The sequence below is a fragment of the Sitophilus oryzae genome, unplaced genomic scaffold (assembly GCF_002938485.1).
Source record: "Sitophilus oryzae breed Bouriz unplaced genomic scaffold, Soryzae_2.0 scaffold_1582_pilon_pilon, whole genome shotgun sequence".
NCBI classification, from domain to species: Eukaryota; Metazoa; Arthropoda; class Insecta; order Coleoptera; family Curculionidae; genus Sitophilus; species Sitophilus oryzae.
The window spans coordinates 2,479,399-2,496,453 of NW_022146261.1; the positions used below are offsets into that span (position 1 = coordinate 2,479,399).

At 35.7% G+C, this 17,055-nt stretch overlaps 1 protein-coding gene across 2 annotated transcripts in view; it reads right to left on the minus strand.

The window, feature by feature from the left end:
* LOC115879611 (zinc finger protein 525) overlaps window positions 1-17,055 on the minus strand; it is a 37,046-nt gene that overhangs the window by 13,169 nt on the left and 6,822 nt on the right. Inside the window, exons 3-6 of one of the 2 annotated variants that reach the window (XM_030896504.1) lie at window positions 15,165-15,279; window positions 10,807-10,908; window positions 10,523-10,720; window positions 3,067-3,510 (exon numbers count right to left, since the gene is read on the minus strand). In XM_030896504.1, the coding sequence (XP_030752364.1) occupies window positions 3,067-3,510; window positions 10,523-10,720; window positions 10,807-10,908; window positions 15,165-15,279 (859 nt within the window). The remainder of the gene's footprint in view (window positions 1-3,066; window positions 3,511-10,522; window positions 10,721-10,806; window positions 10,909-15,164; window positions 15,280-17,055) is intronic. The other variant, XM_030896505.1, reaches the window with a different exon arrangement.

Here is a 17,055-nt window from a genome sequence, read left to right on the forward strand (position 1 = left end):
TAGTCTTATTCTTATTAAAAAATATTCTGAAACCACTAATTGTTTTATAGCGGTAAATAAGTACGACTAATTGTTGGAAGAGAAAACATTTGAATTTTCAATGTGTTTCTAAGCGTAATTAATTTATATATAATTTGCATATATCGTTCACCATCAAGCTCAGCCATAGAGTTTCTCAAGTGACTCGACTTAATTTTATCAGATGTTCCCTCTTCTTCAAATATGATTTTGACTGGGGATTTTAATATTAACTATTTAGACAGGAGTTCTGTGCTTACTTGCCAGCTGAACAATTTAATTTTGTCTTATGGTTTAAATTTGCACATTGACATTCCAACTCGGATCACAGATAAGTCTTCTTCTTTAATTGACTATGTATGCTCTAATTCTGAAAATGTTGACTGCTCAGTTATAAATGCAGGTATCTCTGATCACGAGGCGGTTAGTTGTATTATTGAGATCCCGGAGGCCGTTGGACAATCTTCTGGGCGTAGTCCTGGTAGAATTTTCAACACAGCCAGTTTTGACATGTTTTACTCCTTATGTATAAGCGCGGATTGGCAAGGCCTAGACCTGTCTGACCCAATTGGCAGTTTTCACAAAATGTTGTCCCTTATATTTAACCGGGCTTTTCCCGTGCGCTTGATTAAGAAAAAAAAATGAATGCTATCGTTGGCTTACTAAAGGTCTGAGGATTTCAGCTACTAACCTTCGATCTTTAAACTATCTAAAAAATACAGTAATGACCCTAAATTTATATCCTTTGTTAATAAGTATCGTAGTCTGTATAGAAAACTTATCAAGGCTGCTAAAAATATGTACTATAAAAATAGACTTAACAAGGCCAAAAACAAACAAAAAGAATGTTGGTCTATAATTAATGACTTTCGCAAAAAATCACCTAGTGTCAGGTCTGAGATAGACCCTGATCACCTTAATCAGTTTTACTGCAACATGGCTGGTGACCTGACCAAGAATTTATCCTCTAAGTCTAACCCTCTGTCTTACCTAAGTAATTTTAATTATCAAAATTCATTTTGTTTTTATAATACAGATAAGTTCGAGATAAAAAAAGTTATTGCTGAAATAAAAAATAAGAAATCCAGTGGAGATGATGACATCTCTGCTGAGGTACTGTTAAAGCTACCAGATACAGCCTTAGAAGCCTTATCAAACTGCATAAATGAATCCTGGCAGCAGGGGGTTTTTCCTTCCTGCCTAAAATCTTCAACGGTGGTACCTCTCTTCAAGGGAGGTGATACTAAGGAGCCTTCTAACTTTCGCCCGATTTCTTTACTTCCCACTCTGTCCAAGGTCATTGAAAAGTTAGTAAAAAATAGGATGTGTAACTATCTACAATCCCTTAACATTATTACTGATAAGCAGTCTGCAGTTTCCTTGAGGAAGTCTATGTTGGGCTGATTCAGGGGGGAGTAATGGCTGCTGTGTTCTGTGATCTATGCAAGGCTTTTGATTGCGTGGATCACGAAATTCTCTTACTGAAGCTCGAGAAGTATGGTTTCCGTGGACGTGCTCTTGCCTGGTTTAGATCATATCTTGAGGGTAGATATCAGTGTGTCATGTGCTCGGGAAAAAAATCCTCGCCGTTAAGTGTCTGTTGCGGTGTACCACAGGGCTCTGTTTTGGGGCCTATTTTATTCTTATTGTATATTAACGATTTGACAGAACTGCACATCTCTGGACATTTCACACTCTTTGCAGATGACACTTCAATACTATGGCAGGCCAAGGACATTGAGCATCTTAAGGGAATCATAAGCAAGGACTTATCCTTCATTAAAGAGTGGTTTAACTCAAATCACCTTTGTTTAAATTTATCCAAGACGCATGTTGTTGGGCTTAGGTGTGACATCGCAAATCTACATTTCGAGGGGGGTTTGCTTGCAGGAATTCCTGCGACTAGATTCCTAGGAATTATTATTGATAGAAATCTGCGATTTGAAGACCATATTCTGGCCTTAAGTGGCAAGTTGTCTTCTGGATGCTTTGCTGTTAGGGCAATTAAGGAAGAACTAGGTTCACAAGTGGCAAGGACGGTCTATTTTAGTTTGTTTGAGTCTCACCTACGGTATGGAATACCATTCTGGGGTGTGGCTAATCAGGGTCTACTAAACATTCTTTTTATTTTACAAAAAAAGGCCGTACGATTTATTGTAAATGTACCACTTAACGAATCCTGTAGACAACACTTCAAAGCTCAAAAAATTCTTACACTACCATGTCTTTTTATTCTGGAAACATCATCCCTTATTTTTAAAAATCGTATCAGACTACAGGGTCCTATACCCAATATTGTTACCCGCCAAACCCTGAATCTGCCCTTACCACTTCCAAATAGCACATTGGTCAAAAGATCTATAATATATGAGGGTCGAAAGATCTTTAATCATCTGCCGGTTGCTTTAAGATTGGTTAATTCCATAAAAACCTTCCGGAGACTACTGAAAAGGGAACTTTTAAATAGGGCCATTTTACAGCGTTGACGAATTCTACCGGGGCTCCCTTGATATTAGTGTTTAGAGTCTAGAATTGCTTGTTAGTCTGACTTATTCTTTTTAGCGTTATTGTTAATTTTCTCTTTATTCTGTATATTGTATATGTTATTTTACTTAATTGTTTACACCTATTTTTCTGAATACTCTTTGTTGTTTAAATGGATGTATTTCTATCTTATATTTACACATTTTTTTTTTATTTTAGGTTTAGATTTAGGAATATTTATGCTTTGTTAACAAAAATTTGTATATTTTTTAAACAATAAAGTACTTTTGAAATTGAAAAAAATTGAAAATTGTCGGAAGCGCTAAAGACTCATGAGTATTTTTATGCAAAAATCAGCACGATACGATAATTATTAACGAAATGACGGCAGTTTTAAAATTATTTATTTTGTTAAATCGGCGCGCAGCAGAGCGTCGCGTCGCGTCGCTGTCTCGCTTGCCTACTCGGCTGCCCGCCGCCATCGCCACGCGCTAAGGTCGTTGTGCAATCCGGACGCTCAATTAATAACCTACAGTGGAAAGTTTTCTGACCATTTCAACTCACCATTTTCTGTATTGTTTTGTTGTCTATCGTTAATGTTTCGATCCAGTTTACTACATTTAGCATAATCTAAACCTTTATTAATTGAATTATTGTCCTCGATAACTGCAGGAATAAAATTTATATTTCCGGTATCGTAGTCTACTGACAGGATACACTTTGGTGAATTATTAGTTTTAGAAAGTGTATCTGTCAATTTGCAGTCTTCATTTTGTGTCCGTTCCAGAGTTTCCTTTGGTATTTTCTGAGATAATAAAGTAGCAATGCTAGTTATATCAGTATCTGTTACTCGAATAACAGCTCCCGGTGGATTTATAGGACATTTGTGAGATTTTTGGCTAACCTTATATCTGAAACTTTTATTACACGCCGTACATTTGTATGGCATAACTCCTGTGTGAATTCTCATATGTACTAAGTAAGACACTCTTTGTCTGAACCTTTTACCTAAAATATTAAATAAAAAATGTAAATTAATAGTTCATGATATTAAAACAAGTATCTATTATAAATTGTAATGAATCGTGAATTATAATTTTTTGATTAAGATAGAAATTCCAGATCAATTAAATGAAATAGTAAATTTTTAGTTACTGGAATTGCACTTATAAATAAACAAATCAACAAGAAACAATAAATTAAACAAATTATACACGGCTGGTCTATAGGTATAAAAAGTAGAGTTAAATGATATAGGCCAGTCAAATAAGATCTATTATAGGGGTCACTTGCAAAAAAGTGTTGGAAAGCTAATTATGATTTTAATTTGTTCAGTTGACATGAAAGATAAGTAACCTAGTTTTGCACGGTTGCTCGACCGCCGCTCGACGTAGGAGTACCAAAAGATGGTAAAATTCTTGGACTTTTTTCAGATTTTTGCCTATAATTCCGAAACGTTGCATTCTAGCCAATATTTCATTATTATAAAAATTGAAGACCATTAAATTCTACATATAATGAGTATCAATTCCTTCAATTCGGTCCAGTAGAATGGCAGAAATAGAAAGATGAAGAATGGTGATATTTACCTATTTTGCTGATAAATGCATTAAAGTGATATTCAAATGTTCGTTTAGTATTACAGTGAAAGTTGCAGAGCATCAAATTAGCATTTTACATCAACTAATATATGCTGAGGTAATTGAAAATTTTCGCGTTTCGTCCAACTCTCCATAAAATTACTTAAAAAGTGGTATTCTTAATTAAACTAATACACATGTACATTTAATTAACATTAAAATTATTGTATACTAAATTTATTTATACAGTTTACAGTTACTAAAATTTGCAAGCCGTATTTTGTTATTTCCATCCCCACTGGGGAAGGGGATAAGGGTTGCTATCTTCATGCTTGTCTTGACGAAGATAGTAACCCTTATCCCAAACCAAAGTAGTAACTTTGGCGAATATATCGTATCTTATATCGTGTAATAAGGTATGTTTTCAAGGCTCACCATAAATGGCTACAAGGTATTTTATCCCAGCAGCATCTATCTCATCAGCACAAGCCTTATTATTTTTGAAGATGAACGCAGCATCTTGTAAGTCGATGTTCCTGTCCAAAGTTTTGACAAACTTAATTTTCCCCTGCTGATACAATGATGACGTGGAATGATATTCACTGAAAGCATGTAGGAACAGAATTTTTGATTTAAACTCTCCGGGTATTTGAAGTGTCTGGGAGAGTACAAATTATTTTCCTTCGCACCCCTCCCAAGCTTCATTAGTTCAATCTTTGTGGTGGCAGGTACTAATTCTGTGAGTAGGACCAACAGATCTGTGTTTGTGTCCAACAATTATTACTGATGGATAACAATGGATAAGTCAATTGTAGTCGTAACAATGAGTCTATTACCATCTTCCTATGCTACTTTTACAATAAATCCTTCATCACCTAGCTTTTTACGGAGCATGCTAATTTGACGTTTCTTATTACGGTCGTTGGATAAGAAATGCTCTTTTGAAGTGGAAAAACTGGTAAAAATAACTATTTTTAAGCATCTATTATGTTACTCACTACTATAAGCTATACTACTGAACCGAATGAACGAACTCATTCTACGCAGAATTGTTGGACGACGGAACGCGAAAATTTGTATTTTCTTGGCATGTATTACTTGATGTAAAATACTTACTTGACGTAATTTGATGCTCTGTAATTTTTCTTCTGTGGCTTATTATTTAGAATGATTTTTTCCGTGTGACGAAAGTTTGAATGTCACTTTAATGCGTTTATCAGCAAAATAGGTAAATATCACCATTCTTCATCTTTCGATTTTTGCCATACCACCATTTGACCGAATTGAACGAACTCATTATATGCAGAATTTAATGGTCTTCAATTTTTATGATAGTGAAATATTGGCTAGAATGCAACGTTTCGGAATTATAGGCAAAAATCTGAAAAAAGTCCAAGAATTTTACCATCTTTTGGTCCTCCTGAGTCGAGCGGCGGTCGAGCAACCGTGCAAAACTAGGATATTTATCTTTCATGTCAACTGAACAAATCAAGACCATAATTAGCTTTCCAACACTTTTTTTCAAGTGAACCCTCTAATTTGATTGGCCTAATATTACTTTGCTTTTTTATAAATCCCTACCAGTTTCCATATGTGCCGGTAGCCAACTAAGAATGGACGGCGGCTGCATTAAAGGTAGATTTGGACCAGTAGTGCATATTGTTAAGATTAGCACCTTCATTGGCGTTTCGTGTACTACCCACGAATCAAATAAAAAAATCGTCCGATTTAAATGAAATTTGGTATGTCGATAGATTGGACCAAGGCCAACTTGACCGTGCAACGAAATGTATCACGGTGACGGTTAGTTTTGACGTAAGAAATGTTAAAAGTTAATATCGCGACCAAATTTGGTTGTAAGCGTATTTGTATGTAGGGTATGCAAGGGGTATTGGGGTGCAAGGGGTACTGAAGCGATACATATAGCCTAGCTTACCCAAAAGTCAACCTCACCTTCACGTGGTGCACCCTGTTTACACAAAGGAGGCTCTGACGTCCGAGTATAGGCGCTATAACCTTTACCTTACAACCCTCAGACCTACCATCTTTCTGGGGAAGAGGAGTAGTGAACTGCTCCTAGCCGGCCGAGAACGTAGCACAAGGGAACTTTCGTCGCGGTCCTCACTGTGCCATAGCCATCCCGTGCTACATTTGCAGCCAAAACTGTGCGGCAGCGTAACCGTCACAGTTAAACTTTTTCACGCAGCTTACACACATCAATGATGGAACATTCGAGTGGGACAAAATCATCATCCGGAGGTAAAATACCCCCTCAATCGGATCTCCGGGAGGGGGTGCCTACTCGAGCGTATCATCGGAGAAACAAAAAACATCAATGTTTCACGTTTGCGGCGTGGAACGTCCGCACTCTACTGGACAGGACAAACTCCAATCGACCGAGAGAAGAACAGCACTGGTCTCACAGGAACTCCACCGGCTAAATATAGATGTTGCCGCTCTTAGCGAAACCCGCTTTGCGGATGAGGGTAGTCTCACTGAGGAGCATTACACCTTCTTTTGGAAGGGTCACCCCGCAACACACAGGAGAATTCATGGCGTAGGCATTGCAATCAAGAACGAAATTGCAACCAAATTAACAGAAGTACCTATTGGTGTCTCCGAACGCCTTATGACCCTAAGGTATCCCATATCAGACAAAACTTACGTCAACATCATTAGTGCCTACGCTCCCACCCTAGACGCTAAAATTGAGGATAAGGATAAATTTTACCAAACTCTACAAAATGCTCTCCAACGAATTCCGAAGAACGAACGAATTATCTTGCTAGGTGACTTTAACGCCCGTGTCGGTAAACAACAGGAAATATGGCATGACGTATTGGGAAAACATGGTATGGGAAACGTAAATAGCAATGGTGAACGCTTATTAACAACATACACAGAGTATAATCTTTGCATCACCAATACGTGGTTCATGTTGAAGGACAAGTTTAAAGGTACCTGGAAACATCCCAGATCAGCCCACTGGCATCAATTGGACCATGTAATCGTCCGAAGGACGCATCTAAAAGATGTTAGACTCACAAAAGCCAGGATAGATGCCGAATGCGGCACTGACCACCGACTTTTAATTTCAAAAATGAAAATCCAGTTAAAATCCAAACATCCACACTGTAAAAAGCAAAACAACATGACCAGATTGAACGTACGGGGTCTAGAGAACAACAATACCGCCGACGCCCTCCGGGAAGCCATCAAAGAATCACTTCCACCGATAACTTCAATCTCAATATTGGAAGCTGAACAAGGCTGGACACAATTAAGGGATGCGATTCATAAAACCAGCGAAGCTGTTCTGGGAAAGTCCAATAAATAGAAACAACCAGACTGGTTTAACTAAAATCAACCTAATATACAGGCTTTGTTGGAACAAAAGTATAGAGCACATCAAGCAGTTACTGCAAATCCACACAACCCAAGGCTGGTAGACAACTTTAAAGCAGCCAACAACATGCTTCGGAGAAAACTACGTCAACTAAAAGATAACTGGTGGTCACAGAAAGCTAATCAGATTCAAGAGTACGCCACGCATCACGATTACCGTAAATTTTTCGAGGCTGTAAAAGAAGTGTACGGCCCAACCAAGAAGGCAAGCTGCCCAATCATGGCACAAAATGGCGAACTTCTAAAAGAGGAAGAGCAAATCAGAAACTGCTGGAAAGAGCATTACAGCCATATCCTTAACCAAGAAAATAACCCCAATATGGAAGCGCTAAACACAACACCTCAGTATAACAGCCTCGATGTATTAGATATCCCAATAACAGAACAGGAAATAAAGGCCTCCATAAAACAGCTTAAAAACAACAAATCAGCTGGCTGTGACGCGATTCCGGCGGAAATCTATAAGTGTGCAAGTAAAGAACTTATTGGTCATCTTAAGGCTCTCTTCGATGTCATATGGGAAAGCGGAGAGGTACCTCAGGACTTTTGCAACGCAAATATAGTGAATATATTTAAGAACAAACGAAGTGCATCAGACTGTGGAAACTACCGGGGAATTTCACTCATGGCTATCGGCGGAAAAATTCTTGCAAAAATTATGTCAAACCGCCTGCACCCACATATAGAAAAAATCCTTCCAGAATCGCAAACGGGTTTTCGCACTAACCGCGGCACCGTCGATTCCATATTTTCCATCCGCCAACTACAGGAAAAAGTAAAAGAACAGCAGTCTAAACTTTATGTTGACTTCATCGACCTAACAAAAGCCTTCGACTTTGTGAACAGAGATGCACTTTGGGCAATTATGAAAAAGTTCGGAGTACCCAAGAAATTTCTTACAGTGTGTAAAAGCCTCCATAACAACAACCAGTCAAGAGTGTCACATCATGGATCACTGAGCGATCCCTTCGTGACAAATACAGGAGTTAGGCAGGGATGTGTCTTAGCGCCTCTCCTATTCAACATATTCATGGCAGCGCTCTCCATTATAGTGGACAGCAAACTGCAGGAGAGAGGATTGGGCATTAGATACAGATATGATGGCGGTCTGTTCAACATAAAAAGACTCAGGGCAAAAACACGTACAAAATTCATCACAGAACTTCAATACGCTGACGATTGCGCTCTAGTTGCAAAAACTGTACAGCAATTACAAGAAATGTTGAACACATATACCTGGGCATACGAGGCTTTGGGCCTTAAGCTAAACATCGACAAAACTAAAATCATGTGCACTCCCCGGAAGATCACAACAATGCTATAAAAATCGGAGAAGAACTACTGGAATATGTAGCGGAATTCAATTATCTCGGCAGTTTGATTTCGGAAAAGGCCAATATCGACTCTGAAATTCAGTACAGGATTAGCAGCGCTTCAAGAGCATTCTGGAAATTAAAAGACAGGGTTTTTTACAACCATGACCTGAGCACAAAAACGAAACTTGCAGTGTACCGAGCAATAATAATCCCCACCATGTTATATGGGAGCGAAACCTGGGTGCCGTACCGCCGACACATGAACGCATTAAACAAGTTGCAACAGAGACACCTTAGACAACTCTTAAGAATCAAATGGTTCCATCACGTCTCAAACGTATCGATTCTTGAAAAAGCTAACTGCGAGAGTATTGAAGTCATGGTTACAAAATCCTGACTAAGATGGGCTGGTCACGTATGCAGAATGCAAGAAAACCGCATACCAAAATCACTGCTTTACGGTGAGCTTGTAGACGGTAAGAGGAGGCCAGGTGGACAACTCAAAAGGTACAAGGACATTTTCCACGAAAACTTAAAGGGGATTAATGTGCAAAATGAGTGGGAAGTAGCAGCTCATAATAGAACTCAATGGAGAAGAATTGTAAACTCAGTTAACAGCGAGAACCAAAAAGTTAAGAGGCAACAAAGCAATGAGATTTTTGAATGTCCGGAGTGCGGTAGACAAATAACATCACGTATTGGGCTTTTCAGTCACAGAAAGGCTCATGAAAGAAAACGCCTTGCGTTACCATCTTCTGATGCGTGTCAAATACTCGTCAGCGAGTAACGGCAGTATGTATGCGAGCCACGGTGCACACAGTGCACCACCCTGCAAAGTTGGATACGACGCGCGAAGTTTGGTTTACTTTAAGTTTTCGTGTTATCTTTATCAGGGTGGGACTAAGGATTTCATATTGAAGAAAAATGTTGGTTGAATTCGGCATAATTGGGGACGCTCTACAGGATGTTATAAGTTTGAAACACCCTCGACGTTTCGAATCGGTCGGTGCCTCTAAATGAACAAAATCGTCAGGATTTTTCTTAATTATGGGTCGATTGGAACTAAACTCGGCACGTGGATAGAGGTACCCGAATGGAGTGGTGGTACAGACAGGCAGACAGACAGACTGAAGTAATAAGAAGTTCCACTTCAATTATGCGCACATAGTGCACACACATTTTTTTTCAATTTGAGCTTAGAAAGCCAACTAAAACTAAACCAATCGCCCACAAAATTATCGACAAGTAGATCAAATTTTAATTCAAAGCTTTTTTTCTTATAAAATAAGCTTTCAGTGAGCGATACCATGCGAAAATGTAGAAAAATTGACATCATGTACTGCATGAGAAACGAGAGGTACGATTTTCAAACCGGTAGACCGCAGATAATATATTATGTCCCATAATTGATAGATTGGAAGAAATGGACCTCAGAATCCGGTTCTTAAATTAGTTGATTTGCAGAGAGGATTTCCGTAAAATGTAAATTAAAAATGCTGTTATATATCGATAGAAAAGTTTTAAATGAAGAATATGTTTATGGTTAGATGCAGGATGGATGACATTATGCATCACTAGATCTAAGTAAGTACCTTTGTATCATATTTCTTGTATTTCTTATGTAATGGTGGTTAATAATAAAAAGTAAAGGGAATTTGCTCCGAAATTCTATGGTAATGAACACATAAGAAGATGGAAGAAAGTTATGTAAAAACTTACCACAAATTTCGCAACCAAATGGTCTTTCGCCAGAATGTATTCTGAAATGGTTCTGTAGCGTTGAATGTTCCTTGAATGCTCTTCCACATTCATTGCAAATATACGGTTTTTCTGACGAATGATACAACATATGTTTATGAAACGATTGTTGAAACGTAAAAGATTTGTTACATATATTGCAAGTGTAAGGCATCTCTCCTAGAAAATAATCATGTGTATTATTTGTAAATGAACATTATCAGTATAAAGTTAAAGTCAATGATGAAATATAAAGAAACATTTACCAGTGTGAAGTCTCTTATGTTTCTTTAAAAAATATTTTGTAGTAAACAATTTAGCACAAACATCACAACTCCATTGTTTACAATCTGGCGTCTTGTTTTGACCTAAAATATAATACATTATAAAAATTAAATAGAAAAATAACAGTATAATATAGTATATTATGCCGGGTCCAGACCAAGGCGACAAAAAGTAAACTTGATTTTGAGACAAAAACAAGACAAAGTTGCGACAAAAAATGGGGAATTCTGACAAGACAAACTTGAGACAAATTGTCCAGCAAAATAAAAAACACTAAATCACCACAATACACCAAAACACTTTTACTTTTACACTGGACGCGCGTTTCGCTAACCATGTTAGCATCATCAGCAGATGATTATAAACTAACAGTTTATAATCAAAATTCGGAGACTTTTCAATGTCCTGTAAAAAAAAAATGATGCAGATGATTATAAACTAACAGTTTATAATAATCTGCTGATGAGGCTAACATGGTTAGCGAAACGCGCGTCCAGTGTAAAAGTAAAAGTGTTTTGGTGTATTGTGGTGATTTAGTGTTTTTTATTTTGCTGTGTAACCCCAAAGGTTCCAACCCTCAACTGTAATACCAAATTGTCCACACACCAAGGACAAAAGTACAACAAGGCCAAAGTTTAGTTGTTGCAAATGAGTTTTATTAACCATGTGTAATTTCAATAAAAATTAAAATATACGAACAAAACATAGACACTTTGATCTTTACCGACTCGAGACGGGACATTGAAAAGTCTCCGAATTTTGAAACAAAACAAAAATGAAATAAAAATGTCGCAGAAATGTATTGGATTTGTCGCAATTTTGTCGTAAAACATGAATGTTTTTGTCTTGCCCTGTGCCTCTTCTTTTCGGGGGCCTCCATATCTTAAAAAGTAATTTCAATGGTTTGATTATTTATTTTTACTGAATAAACATTTTAAATTTCAACCAATGCACAACATAACTTGTATTCTAGCTTTCTAATCGATGAGCAGTGCCGTCTTAGTATAACGGGGGTCACGGGCCTAAAACAGCAAAGGGGCCCCTCGGGTCTTGGACAAGATCTTGCGGGGTCCTACATCTACCTCAAAGCTTACTAATCAAAATGTTCTCTGAACTTCCTGAATGCACATTAAACCATCTTACTACTTTAATTAACGAGTCATTCCAAAAAGGAGTTTTTCCAAACTGCCTTAAGACAGCAATAATTATTCCTCTGTATAAAGGAGATGATAAAGATGAAGCTTCGAACTATCGCCCAATTACACTCCTGCTCACATTATCTAAGATCATTGAAAGATTGGTTAAAAAAAGGTTTCTATCTTTTCTCCTTAAATATAAAATACTTACTACCCATCAATTTGGATTTCTAAGTAACAGTTGCACAAATGATGCTATGTTCGACCTTTTTAATAATGTATACTCTAGCCTGAATAACCATCACTCTACAGCTACAATTTTCTGTGATTTCTCTAAGGCTTTCGATTGTGTAAATCATAATATCTTAATTAACAAATTGCAATACTATGGTTTCAGGGGAGTGCCGCTCGAATGGCTTAAGTCATATCTTGGCAACAGAAGGCAGCTTGTGAGGATCGATACGTCTATGTCTTCTTGTAAGCCTATAGAATGTGGTGTCCCTCAGGGTTCAGTACTTGGCCCTATTTTGTTTCTGGTGTTTATCAACGACATTGCAAATCTAGACATTAGCGGTAAAATCTGCCTCTTTCAGGACGATACTAGTTTCACTTGGAGCGGCCCAGATGTTGCGGCGCTATATGATACTATATCCAGTGACTTACGCACCATTAAGTCTTGGTGCGATTCTAATCTCCTATGCCTCAACCTATCAAAAACTAAAGTTTTGTCATATAAAAGTACTATACAGCCTTTTGTACTTAATAACACTACTATTGACGTCGTGGACTCTGTGAAATTCTTAGGACTTCTTGTAGACAACTCGTTAAAATGGGACTTTCACATTGAAGCTCTATCAAAGAAACTAAGCGCTGACTGTTTTGCGCTAAGATCAGTTTCTAAGGAACTTAACTTCTCAACCTCTAGAATAGCCTATTATGCCCTTTTTGAGTCACATCTTCGTTATGCCCTTCCATTCTGGGGTACTTGCTGCGCAACAAAATTTGATCGTGTTTTCATACTTCAGAAGAGAGCAGTTCGATATTTATTGGGACTAAACAGTAGAACTCACTGCCAGAATTTCTTTAAAAATTTGAAAATACTGACTCTTCCTTCTTTATTCATTTTGAATCCGTTTGCTTAATCCGCAAGCACATATCTGCTATTCCCGAAAGGCCATCTCATAACTATCCACTTAGGAATGCAGAGCACGATTTTTATCTGCCAACCCCGAGCTCAGAACTAGTTAAGCGTTCAATACTGTACAATGCCAAAAAATGTACAATCATCTGCCTTTGAATATCAAATCGCTTTCATTCTTTCCCGCATTTCGCAAAGCTTTAAAATCATACCTACTGGAGAGAGCCCTATATGCGGTAAACGACTTTTTTGTTGATGTTTAATTATGAACAATTTTGTATTTTAAAATTTTGATCATCTCACACACTGGTCAAAGGTCAAGTATTTAATATTCTATAACTTTAAAATTATATCTATTTACTGCGTACTGTTCTAAAATTGTCCATGTATATTCTTTTTGTAATTTTAAAGACTTAAATTTTTTTGAATTGTATTATTTGTATTGTGTATTTTTTGTTGTTTGTATTTTTTTGTGATTTTGTTGTTTGTGAGTGCGTTGTCGATGAAGCTGTTTTGGCTTTTTGCACAATAAAGCGTTGTTTGTTTTTGTTTTGTTGTACCATCCTACTACTAACCATACAAGTCTTCATCTTCTAGATTTGAGAGATTAAGAAAAAGAGTTAAAATGAATTAGAGGTTTGCAGTGGCGGCTCGTGACCCGTGTGACTGGGTAGGCGACAGAATTTTAGTTGCGTCTATCCCCCCCCCCTCCTCTAATTTTCATAATACCCCAGCCCAGTTTGTAAATATATGTTATCTCTAGGTTAAAAACATTGCTCAAAATTTTTTAGGACAAAACTAAAGCAAAAATAACAGCATTCAACGTAATGACATAATGATTGACATAATGTACAAGTATAGTTTTTATTAATCTATTTTATCTATTATTTTTTTATCTATTACTATGGAGTCACTATGGAGTACATCATAGAATTTTATTATATTTTTATTTATTTACGCAAACTTAAAAATTGGTAGTAATAAGAGAAAGAATAATTATGTTTTATATATTAAATTGATGGGTCGGTCTCTTAATAAAGGAAAGTTATTAATTATTATATCAGTAAAATCATCAGATTGTTGAAGAGCTGTGAACAGATCTTTTTAAATTGAAAGTAAAGCAAGTGGCGATAAACGTTTATTATTCATGGAATCTCTACTATAAATTTCAAACATGAAAAATGTCTCTCGACCCAAGTACTTGAAAATGATACAGTAACAAACAAAACAAACAATTTGAAAGTCTCTGGAAATATATTTCCAGGATTATCCTCCTTAAATTATTTTATAATCGAAATTATTATATCTATTATTAATACCTGCAATTTATTAATTAATTTATGTTGGCCAATAAAATTTTTTGTTTGTTAAATCACTATTAAATGCGTTGGAAGTTGGAAATGTATCAATATAACAAGTTTGTTAAATCAGATGTTAAATGCGTTGGAAATTTTTTATAGGATTCTTTAAATTTTGGATCCGCAAGAGATAAAAATAAAAATAATTGAGACATACGAGTACTTATCTGCAAACCTTATTTCTAAATGTATAACAATGTTATCTAATATTTCATAAAAATAAAATTCGCAAAGATATTTGACTTAGCCGCTTTTATTAACATATCGAATTGAAATAGCACAGAGAGTTTTCTAACGCAGCGGCACAGTCAGCGATCAGCGTACGCTAGCGGTAGTGAATATGTTAATATACAACCACAAATATTAAAATAATATTGAATATTAAAACACACTTCAGTGTATTAACAGTATTTTTATGTATTGGCAACATTAATAGTAAATAATGTAATGTAATAAATCGCTTAAATTCTGCCAAAATCTTAGGGTAGGCGCCGCCTACCTTGCTTACCCTGACGAGCCGCCACTGGATCTCACTCATTTTTATAAATACTTGTTGCACGCCCTTGGACAAATATATTACAATGTAGATTAAAATAATTATGTTTTAATAGCTTAAACATATCTTAAACATTATCTTAAAACAATGATTACTGTTTTATATGTTAAAGTTTTTAAAGTTTTTGAGTAATGGTAAGAAACATCCTTACCTTTTGATTCTGCTTCTGCTCTATCTTTTGATTGGATAACTTGGGGACTATTTGAATTACGGCGTAACAAATGTGGAGGTAATTCAATGTGATTACTGAATCCATAATGGGCAACCTACAACATTTTGGTATAGTTTAAATTACTTAGAATTAATTATATATAAGTAATTTATAATGAAATTTGAATTAGTGTTCATTCCTAAGTATCCTCGATGAACGCTTTTTTAGCTTTTGATTACTTAAATATATGAATTTCACAATAAAATAAATATATTCGACTGTAGTAAAACATCGGATTATTATGGTATCTAATTTCGAATTTGTTTGAGATACGTTAATAGAAATGATCTAGGGATTAGTGACTGTCAATGAAATTTGATAAGTAGGTAGTACATGTTTTTACTGGCAACTGAGAAACGAGAGAAAAAAAGATATGACAGTTTGGTTTGTGGCATCTTAATTTTCACAAAAAAACTAGCTATAAAGTTTGTGAAAATCGCAGGGTTGGCATGATTTAAATCATGATTTAAATCGTGATTTAAATCAAGTGATTTTTTTAATTTTAATCATGTGATTTAAATTAAAAAAAATCAGCTTTTTTTAAAACTTTACAATAAATCGAAAAATAACTGTAAAAGTTATAAAAATGTGTCCTAGAAAACTATAAAAAATATTTCTATAACATATATACCCTATATCTATTATATTCTAAAAACTTTACAATAAATCGAAAAATAACTGTAAAAGTTATAAAAATGTGTCCTAGAAAAATATAAAAAATATTTCTATAACATATATACCCTATATCTATTCGTTAAATAAAATGTTACACTCTATTGTAACGTTTAAATAAGTTAATAAATCGAAAAAAATTGTAAATGTTATAAAACTATATGAAAAATGATTTGTATAACACATATACCTACTGTACGTCTGCTGGATCTGTGTCTATGAAAGGAATGCGGACAAAAAACATTTAAATAAACAGCAATATATTTTATACGTCGACTTGAGGAGTACGTCACCGCAAATCGCTCCGCCCGGCCCCTTTGAATAAGAAGACTAAGGAAGGAGCATAATGCTATCCATGTATTCATGCATGGTGGGCGGAAAAAGCGCCATAAAAGCACTCTAGGGTGGGGATCCTTGACAGTTCTGTTTGACGATTCATTTGACACATTTGAATTCGATTTGAAATTTTGTGGATTTGTCAGTCTTTACGGAGCTTATTTTATGTTATTTATTATTTATTCTACTACTGATAGTTGTATAAAGGTAGTAAATCTAGATGGAAATTGTGGCAGCACTTAAATTAACAGTGACACTATCGCGATTTATCGAAAAAGACTCTAAAATAGTTGATTGTGTAGCATGCGGTAGATCTCGGCAAAAATTGAGTGAAATAATGGAACAACGTTTCGCTAGTAAGTGACTATATAATATACATACGTGTAGTAAACCGATCATTTATAAAATTCACTTAAATTAACTAAATTATATATTTTTCTTGCATTTTAGCTTTTATTTATTACTTGTCAAAGATTAGATGTCAAAGAATTTAGATACGTTAATTTGACTTACCTGCTTCAGTAGCGTATCGGATGTTTGTGGTAATAAACACTTATTATAACTTATCTATTTTTATTAGAATTATATATTTTTATAACAATTTTAATAACTACCAACATTTATTCACAACGTAAAATAAAACTACAAATTATTGAGTCTACCCCACGTCTACCCTACATCATAGTTTTACGTTTTTTAAATAAAATTAGAACGACACTAATAAACCGGAATTAAAGTCGGCCATATTTGAGGCCCATCGCGGTCTACCTAAGATTTTTGATATGCTCCTTCCTTAGTCTTCTTATTCAAAGCTCCGCCCACT